Source organism: Ovis aries, chromosome 18 (genome assembly GCF_016772045.2).
Source record: "Ovis aries strain OAR_USU_Benz2616 breed Rambouillet chromosome 18, ARS-UI_Ramb_v3.0, whole genome shotgun sequence".
Lineage (NCBI taxonomy): Eukaryota > Metazoa > Chordata > Mammalia > Artiodactyla > Bovidae > Ovis > Ovis aries.
The window spans coordinates 44,435,009-44,444,181 of record NC_056071.1 but is presented as its reverse complement, the minus strand read 5'-3'; the positions used below and the strand labels follow the sequence as shown (position 1 = coordinate 44,444,181).

General features: G+C 58.1%; 1 protein-coding gene across 3 annotated transcripts; it reads left to right on the top strand.

Annotated features, from left to right (window-relative positions):
* The first annotated feature begins 465 nt into the window (after nucleotides 1-465).
* NKX2-1 (NK2 homeobox 1) lies at nucleotides 466-5,342 on the top strand. 3 transcript variants are annotated; one of them, XM_027957253.2, is made up of 3 exons: nucleotides 466-1,237; nucleotides 2,378-2,763; nucleotides 3,696-5,342. In XM_027957253.2, the coding sequence occupies exons 1-3, from the start codon at nucleotides 1,137-1,139 to the stop codon at nucleotides 4,433-4,435; spliced, it is 1,227 nt and encodes a 408-aa protein (XP_027813054.2). In that variant the 5' UTR covers nucleotides 466-1,136; the 3' UTR covers nucleotides 4,436-5,342. The 3 variants fall into 3 exon arrangements, with proteins under 3 accessions (XP_027813054.2, XP_027813053.1, XP_042091238.1); XM_027957252.2 differs by lacking the exon at nucleotides 466-1,237 and adding an exon at nucleotides 1,510-1,685; XM_042235304.1 differs by lacking the exon at nucleotides 466-1,237 and adding an exon at nucleotides 2,186-2,274.
* The last annotated feature ends 3,831 nt before the right edge of the window (nucleotides 5,343-9,173 follow it).

The window sequence follows — 9,173 nt, the reverse complement described above, 5'->3', positions numbered from 1 at the left end:
AAGCAGCCAAGGGGGCTGGGAAATATGGCCCTGTGCAGTAGGCAGGAGATGGGGTGCCCTGAGCTTTCTCTCCCCACTTAAATAAGGTGGCGAGGAAACTGAATGTTAGCATGTAAGTTGGCTTTGTATTGAGGGAGTGCAGTTCTAAAGGGGAGGATTGAAATCTTGAAATAAAAAGCCAATAAACAAGTTTCCTTAGTACAATTGCTATTAATGGAAAAGGCATCTAACCTGCTGAATTAAATCGTTCAAAAGCGCCTTTTCATCATCAGGAGCTCCTCTACAAGGAAGGAAACGAAAATATGAAAACAAAAACCCAAATCGAGAAGCCTCCTTAACCGGCCCCCGCAGTGTCTTGACGGCCCCTGCCCGACCAGGGAGCGCTCCGCCCTCCCAACCCCTAGCGCGGAGAAGGAGGCTGAAACAGCCAAGGAGAAAAGAAAACAGAATAAAAACAAAACGTTTAAAATCCAAGAGGAAAAGTCGGAGCGGGTCTCAGGATCTGCACAGCGGAGGGCTCGGCTCCGTGGTCCACTCTGCTGGAGGCCGGGGCCTGGCCGGAGCCGCGCGGCGGATTCCTCCGGCCCGCCCGCCCGCTCGGAAAGCGCAGCCTACAGCTCCTCCTCTCCAGGCGCCCAAGGACCCTCAAGGCGCGGGGCTCACACTTGAAGCCTGGGAACGCGCAGACAGGAAACCCACTTCCTCCTAAGCAGTTTCTTGCTAGCCGGCTGAGAGGCGCCCAATTGAAACAGAATGATCCTCATCTACTAATATCCAGCGTGGCCACAAAGCGACTGGCCATTTACGCCGCCACTTTAAACAAAGATATTTGGTTATTCCCGGGAAGCAAGTGCACTTTTGCATGGCTGAGCTCCGGGTGGAGGCAAGCCTCAGCCCAGCCTCCCGCCAGCTGGGCTGCTCACGCCAGGGGATTCGCCCCCTCCCGGCCGGCTAGTCCAGCCGGGGTTCAGGCTCAGTCCCACCCGGCAACAGGCGAGCCGGTTCTCACGCCGCTCCCTGCCCAAGGCCTCCCTGAAGCACTGAGGGGGAAAAACAGTGTGACCCCGGGCTGGGGTGCTGGGCTGTGATGTCCTCGGAAAGTCACCTCCCGTCCCAGACCTCCCCGTGTCTGGACGATGGGCGAGGGTCGGGGACACCAGGTTTGTTCGAGGTGGAGCGACTTCAGCGACGTCCCTTCGCATGAATTCCCGCAGCTTCTCAGCTCGGGCGGCCAGTGGTGGGTCCTTGCCTTAGCTGGGGGTGGGGGTGGGGAAGCATAGCCGTGTGGGGGTTGGGGGGCGGGGTGGGCATGAGGCCGAAGGCCCTGGGCCTCTGAGAAGACCCTGAGCTGGAGGGAAGGGGGGGCGCGGGGATCTGGGACAGCCTGTCGGCGGCAGCCGATCCCCCCTTGCTCAGCGCCCCCTCCACCCGCGGGGATTCTCTCTCGGGTAGGGGGGAAAGGGGGCGGGGAGCAGAGGTGTCCTTCTGACGGAGGCAGAAGAGGCAGACAGACTGACAGACAAGCAGACCAACAGTGCGGCCCCGGGGTGCGGCCCCTGACTCCCGAGCTCCTTTGGTGGCGACTGGGGCTCGGCGCCGCGAAGCCAGATGTGGTCCGGAGGCAGTGGGAAGGCGCGGGGCTGGGAGGCCGCGGCGGGAGGGAGGAGCGGCCCCAGCAGGCTCAGGTGAAACCCCCACCCCGTCCTCGGCCCACTCCCTGTCCCCGCCCCGGGAGCCCCGACCGAATGGGAAAGTGGTTCACTTTGTAACTCCGCAAGTTGGTTGCAAAGCAGCATTCACCTTCCTTCCTCCCCAGCAGCCCTCCTCCTCGGCTACTCCCCATCCCACCTCTTGCCCTCCCCTCTCTCGGTTCCCTCCTCCTTTTCCTCCCCCCGACTCCGCACCCCCCCCTCCCGCGCGCCAGCGTACCCCACAAAAATGAGGGTAGGGGGTCCGGGGGAGAAATGCTTTGGGTCGCGTCTCTGCCTCTCTCTCTCTCTGTCTCTCTCTCTCCCTCTTTGAGACCTAAAAATCCTGACAAGTGAAACTTAAAGGTGTTTACCTTGTCATCAGCATGTAAGCTAATTATCTCGGGCAAGATGTAGGCTTCTATTGTCTTGTTGCTTTAGCGCTTACGCCCCGCCTCTGGTGGCTGCCTAAAACCTGGCGCCGGGCTAAAACAAACGCGAGGCAGCCCCCGAGCCTCCACTCAAGCCAATTAAGGCGGACTCGGTCCACTCGGTTACGTGTACATCCAACAAGATCGGCGTTAAGGTAACACCAGAATATTTGGCAAAGGGAGAAAAAAAAAAAAAAAGCAGCGAGGCTTCGCCTTCCCCCTCTCCCTTTTTTTTCCTCCTCTTCCTTCCTCCTCCAGCCGCCGCCGAATCATGTCGATGAGTCCAAAGCACACGACTCCGTTCTCAGTGTCTGACATCTTGAGTCCCCTGGAGGAAAGCTACAAGAAAGTGGGCATGGAGGGCGGCGGCCTCGGGGCTCCGCTGGCGGCTTACAGGCAGGGCCAGGCGGCACCGCCGGCCGCGGCCATGCAGCAGCACGCCGTGGGGCACCACGGCGCAGTCACCGCCGCCTACCACATGACGGCGGCGGGGGTGCCCCAGCTCTCGCACTCCGCCGTGGGGGGCTACTGCAACGGCAACCTGGGCAACATGAGCGAGCTGCCGCCGTACCAGGACACCATGCGGAACAGCGCCTCGGGCCCCGGATGGTACGGCGCCAACCCAGACCCGCGCTTCCCCGCCAGTAAGTGAGGCCGCCCCACCGCGGGGCCGCGGGTTGAGCGCAGGAGGCGCGGGGAAGACCCGCCGGGAAGGCGCGGCGCCCGCCGGCTGCGCGCTGGGCATCAGAGGTGGGCGGCCGGGCAGTGGCGCCAAGGAGTCGGGTGTAGGAGCTGGGGAGTCTGCCCTGGTTGAGCTGAGGGGTCCAAGAAGAGGGACTCGGTAGCCCTGGAGTCCTGAGGGCAGGAACTAGTATTTGGCGTTTGCCAGATGCGGCCAATTGGCCGCTCTGCTCCGGCGCGGGAGAGCGCGGAGGCAGGCGTCCCCCCAGCTAAGAGAGCCGGGATGAGCAGAGGTCGGAGGGGCGCGGCCTGGCCGGGAGGGAGGGTGCCCTGCTGGGACGCGCTCAGGCCCCGGGCCTGGCCCGCTCTCCAGGCTAGGCAGGTGGGAGGGCGCGCGGCTCCAGACGGGGTTCTAAATGGGCCGAGCCGGTGCCCTCAGCGGGCTGACAGGAGCCAGCGGCCAAGGCACAAAGAGTCTGGGGTCTCAAGCTTTCGAAAATGAACACCTCCCTCTCCCAAGCTCCCACGGCTGGGTGTCTACCGTTAGACCCCGGCTCCTGACGTGAGCCCGGTTTGCTGCCGGCTAACCCCACGAATCCGGAGGGCTGGGCAGGAAAGGAACAGGGAAGGTTTTCTCCACTCTGCTTTTATGGGTAAAGCACTGAGACAGAGGGAGGTAGCCGGGGTTGAGGCGGGGAGCTCTGCAGTACACCCCCTCGACGGCGCGGCCTCGAGGCAGGCGCCTTCGATCGCCGCGGCTGGGCCTCTCAGGGTGGAGGCGACCTAGGTGAGAAGGGCGCCGTCGGGGCGGGCCGGGCTGGCCCAAGGGCGCAGGCGGCAGAGGTGGTCTGGCCCGGCCCGGCCCCTGCCGACCCTGTGCGTTTGTCGCTTACAGTCTCCCGCTTCATGGGCCCGGCGAGCGGCATGAACATGAGCGGCATGGGCGGCCTGGGCTCTCTGGGGGACGTGAGCAAGAATATGGCCCCGCTGCCAAGCGCACCGCGCCGGAAGCGCCGGGTGCTCTTCTCCCAGGCGCAGGTGTATGAGCTGGAGCGACGCTTCAAGCAGCAGAAGTACCTGTCCGCGCCGGAGCGCGAGCACCTGGCCAGCATGATCCACCTGACACCCACGCAGGTCAAGATCTGGTTCCAGAACCACCGCTACAAGATGAAGCGCCAAGCCAAGGACAAGGCGGCCCAGCAGCAACTGCAGCAGGACAGCGGCGGCGGCGGCGGCGGCGCGGGGTGCCAGCAGCAGCAGCAGCAAGCGCAGCAGCAGTCCCCGCGCCGCGTGGCCGTGCCGGTCCTGGTGAAAGACGGCAAACCCTGCCAGGCCGGCGCCCCCACTCCGGGCGCCGCCAGCTTGCAAGGCCACGCGCAGCAGCAGGCGCAGCAGCAGGCGCAGGCCGCTCAGGCTGCCGCGGCAGCTATCTCGGTGGGCAGCGGTGGCCCCGGCCTGGGTGCCCACCCGGGCCACCAGCCGGGCAGCGCGGGCCAGTCTCCGGACCTGGCGCACCACGCCGCCAGCCCCGCGGCGCTGCAGGGCCAGGTTTCCAGCCTGCCCCACCTGAACTCCTCGGGCTCGGACTACGGCACCATGTCCTGCTCCACCTTGCTATACGGTCGGACCTGGTGAGAGGACGCCGGGCCGGGCCTAGCCCAGCGCTCTGCCTCATCGCTTCCCCCTCCTGCCCGGTCACACACCACCAACCACCCGCTACACCCTGCGCTTCGACTTTTCTTAAGAACCTGTCCCGTTGAGACCAAGGGAAAAAAAAACACAAAGACCAAACTGCTGGACGTCTTTCTTTTCTTTTTTTTCTAAAATGTGCAGGATTTTTTTTAAAGAAAATAAAACAACCAAGCGAATCCAATTCTTCTAAGGAGTCTTTAAACAGAGAAGGACATAACAAGAACCGCTTTGGGGGTGTCTTTGGGGGTGATTCAAATGGGTTTCCCACGCTCGGGCGGGATGTAGTTTGGAGAGGGCTCTACGCTGACATGGCTCTGGACGCTTAAAATCGAAATCTTCACTCTGGGTACACCGTGCCAGCAAAGTGGACTCGCTTGTAAATACGGGGATTTCTTTGAAGGGGCGACAGGGGGCTGGGGAAAGGAAAAGACAGAACCCGCTTGCCACTGACACAAAGGAAATGCCCCCTCCTGCCTCCCCTGGCCACCCAGGCTCAGCTGAGACCGGCCCTGGTTAAAATCGTTTTATGTTTGATGTGAACTTGTAGTTGTAAAACGCTGTCAAAAGTTGGACTAAACACTTAGTTTTTAGTAATCTGTACATTTTGTTGTAAAAAGCAAAAACAAAAAAGCAGTCCCCGTCCCCTTCCCCAGCCCATCATATTTTTTATGGGCCAAGACAAATCTGTGTATATTATTTGGCAGTTTGGTATTTGCAGCGTCAGTCTTTTTCTGTTGTAACTTATGTAGATATCTGGCTTAAATATAGTTCCTAAGAGGCTTCTAATAAATTATACAAATTAAAAGGATTCTTTTTCTGATTAAAACCCCCATCTTTTGTTTGGTTTTGATTTGGCTTTAAATGGCATTTTTTGGTGGTAGGGGAGTGGCTCAGCATTGGCTTGACAGGATTCGAATTGTGTGGGGGCTCAAAGGATCCTGAACCAGCGAAGGAGGCTGAGACCAGAGTCTTTGCCCCACAGGAAGAGAGAGTTTTGTTCTGCTTCTGAATTAAGTAGAACCAAACCTTGAGCAGTCTTGGGATTCGGCAATAGAGAGTAGAAAAGCTTAACTACTTCTACCAGGAGGAAAAAGAAAGAGAAAGACACCAAAGGAGTAGTTTTCAAAGCCAGACTTCTGTGTCTTAAAACCGCAGAAGTATCTACTGTGGTCTTACACAGCTGAGCCAACGTTTTAAAACAGTCGGCCTTGGACATTCCATTTTTAAAGAACCCTGAATAAACAATTATTTTTATAGATGGATTGTCCCTGTAGGTTTCAACGTTAATTCTTTATTTCTAATCCTTGGCAGAGCCTCCTTGGGACTAGGATGTGGTGGGAGACTGTTTTTGAGAAAGTGGAGAAGTCGTGGGTTTCGTCTCTGCTCTGAAATAGTTATTCCCCCGCACAGGCTGCGCAGCGGCTTCTTCTGGCTTCCTGGGCCCGGGAAGGTGTCTGACTGGGCTGCTGGCCTTGGGAACACCCCTGGCAGGGCTTTCTGCTCTTTGTTCCAAGATTTTCACCTCTGGGCTCCTGGCCTCCTAAATCTTTGTAGTAAGGAATCTTTCTCCTGTCCCCAACTCTCCGCCTCTCCCCCATCGCATCCCCCCTCAACATCCACCCCTGGGAGGAACAAAAAAATCTTTGACCTCTCTTCCTACCTCTAATTTCTCAGTCTCTTTGGTACCCTGATATAGCTGTTGGGGAACTCTTAGCTGCTCTGGGGAGGGGAGGAAGAAAGAGAGGTGTAGACAGAAGTCGTAGTCCCTAGGTAATCTGTTGCTCTTTCTGTCATCTCTGATGAACCTACAGGAAAATTGGCTGAGTACACTGTGGACAGAGCCTCTCCCAGCACTTTTTTCTAGGCCTGAAAGTGTTTGAGCAGGGGGGATTGATTCGTATTTGGCATGTACTCATTTATTGCCTAGAATGTCAACTTTCTTTTTTCCTGTCTCGCCTGCCTCTACCTTTTCTTCCTCTTCTTTTCAGCTCATTCTGACTCCATCTCTGTCTTCCTGGATCAACACCCTCAAGCCCCAGGAACTTGTAAGGAAAATGAAGGTGGGGGGTGGGGTGGGGATATAGGTGCTTGCTGGCACCAGCAGTCCTCTCTGTTGACTTTCTGGGGACTCTTTTCCAGTGATGCCCTAACTGTGGACACGGCCAGCTTCCTCTCTCATGTCTGGCTGCTGAGATACTGTTTTCAGTATCTAGAAGAGACTCAGAGATTTCAAGAGGGTTACTGGTTGGATCTAGATGGTGTGCTGGTTGGGAGAATTCTCAGTAGGCCTCACATTTTGGAAAACAATGGAAAATCTGGAAAGGTTGAACACTTGTGCTGGAATGGGCAGCAGTTCCCCCCACACACACACACCGGGCAGTTTGTGAAGGTGGTTAAATCACCCAGCTCAGGCCCCCGCCGGGCAGGGGAGATGTTACAGCTAAGGTCTGAATTCTGTGGGGTGGGAGCTTACGCTCGACCTGCCCCCACGCCCAGCACAGGAGCGTGGAAGGGGAAGGGCGGACATTGCCTGAGCGCTGCCAAAGGGGGCTGCCCCACCCCACCCCAACTCGCTGCGGAGCGGGTCACTGAGAGTCACAATTCTATGAGCTATGGCACCCTCGGTCTGATCACCCTTGCCCTGGATGGAGTTACTACCAAATATGTTCTTTCCCCTCCCCGCCCCTCGCCGTCTAGACCTGACTTAATTTGGAAGTCTGTTTACTGGTCCCGGGAAAAAGGCGAACGGAGCCGCGTCTGCAGATGGGGCCGAGACGAACAGGGCCTTGGCCGCTTCTCTCCGTCGGTCACGCGGGGTCCACTCACTCCGTTCCTGGCCTCGAGACTGCTGTAGCTGCAGGAAGCGGCCCTGGAAGACAATCTGAAGCGTCTCGATAGGGAAAGGGGTGAGCGCTGGGCGCAGTAAAACACCCAAGACTGGAGATACACTTTACCCTCACACCCCGTCAGCCTCTGCGATCTTTTGTCCTCTTCATTCCTGGACCTCCCCCAAGTCTCCAGCATCTCTGGCCCGGGGAGCTTCTGGTCTCTGCTAAGAAGAACTCAGCTTTCTGGGGATGTCCCTAATGGGGAAACTTCCCCACGCGTGGGGGCCGCGCAGTTTGCCCCCAGATCCGGGAGAAGCTGAGCGCCGCCACCTAAGCACCCTATCCATCCCGAGGTCCCAACTGCTGCTGCGGGAAATGGGGGAGATTTTGCAGACGGCATCCCACCCCCTCTTCCTCCTGTTCCCCACCCCCAACCTCGCCATGTAAACACGAGGACTTTCTCGAGAGTCTTGGAGAGCGGCTCTAGTGGCTTCAGGGTCTGAAACCCCAGGCTTGGCTTGTTTGATGTTTAGCATCCCAAAGCGACTCCCCCACCCCTGCCCCAGCCTGGGAGCCCGGAGTTGTGGGTCGGAGAGGCAGGAAAGCAACCCTCTCAGCTGGCCTGGCTGGGCTCTGGGGCGGCGTGAAGACTGGGACAGAGATGCTCTGAGCAGGAAAGAAGGGGGAGCCCGGCCTGCCGCCACCCCGCAACAGGGACACAAGCGGGTACAGCTGGAGTCCTCCAGGCCCAGAAAGCGGGAGGGGACAGGGAATGCGTCAGCAGCTCGGACACAGGCTCTGGGACCGGGGCCGGCTCGCTGGGAAGTAACTCGAGGGCCCAGGAGCGAAATCAGAGCCAGGCCGGAGCCGACTCCGCGAGAAACGCTCCCTAACTCCTGGAGGCGGGGGGAGGCCCCGCGTGCTCCAGTTCCAAGGGCCTCGCCAGAGGCAGCTCTTCTTCCCACTGCTTAAAGGGCTTGGCCTTCCAAGGGATTTGAAATCCTCCCGGGGCGGGGACAGGCCTAGGGCTGGCACTGAGGTGTCCGATTTTGAGACGCCAGTGGAAGAAGTCTCAGACGTTAGAGGCCGCACACTCTCGGAGCGCGCTTGCGGGCGTCTGGACGCGGATGAGGGGCCTTCTCCAGTCGCGAGTGTACAAAAGGTAGCGCCGAGTCTCTTCTGAGGCGACCCGAGCTAAGAGGAAAGGAGAGCGGGGTTTTCTGACTTTCAACTCATTAGGGACCAGGTAAGGTCAATGCTTTCTCTATTATGGCTTTATCTTAAAAGCGGGTCAATTTAAGATAAGGAGGAGGGGAGAATCCAGGATCTGTGTGAACCATGCTGATAAAGACTGACCCCTTTCCTGAACTAAAAGCAAGCCAGGCAGACATTCATTTTCTATAAACAAGAGAGCTGTGAGAAGCTGCCTTGAATTCTGATCTGATGCCACCAGTCTCTCTAGACATTGCCCTCCCTCCCCCCAGTGATTGGTGTGTGTGTTGGGGGGTGGCGGGGGGAGCCAAGTGATAGGGGATATTATTTGCTGAGAACTAGAAAGCCTGTTGAGAAATGTGAATCTGAGATGATGTGGCTCTTGGGCATGGTTTGCCAGCTGGTTTGTTTCAAATGCTGCTGTCTTTCAGAATGGATGGAAAGCGACAACCTCGAGTATTGGGAGGGATGACACTGAATGTGTTCCTTGAGCAGTTCCTTGTTAGAAAATCCTGGATACCACCTCCCTCTGGTCCTCCCCGCCTTCTGACTGATGTGCCTGTGGTTGTGCAAATGTATTCTTGTAACTTGGGGCCACCCTCTGTGGGCCTCAGTTTGGGGCTTCCACCTCAACTTGGAGC

Bases quoted from the DNA above. Each gene is read 5' to 3' on its own strand.
- NKX2-1 (XM_027957253.2), top strand. From the start codon at position 1,137: ATGGGCGAGGGTCGGGGACACCAGGTTTGTTCGAGGTGGAGCGACTTC. The intron at 1,238-2,377 runs GTGGGTCCTTGC...TTCCTCCTCCAG, and splicing joins CTCAGCTCGGGCGGCCAGTG to CCGCCGCCGAATCATGTCGA. The intron at 2,764-3,695 runs GTAAGTGAGGCC...TGTCGCTTACAG, and splicing joins AGACCCGCGCTTCCCCGCCA to TCTCCCGCTTCATGGGCCCG.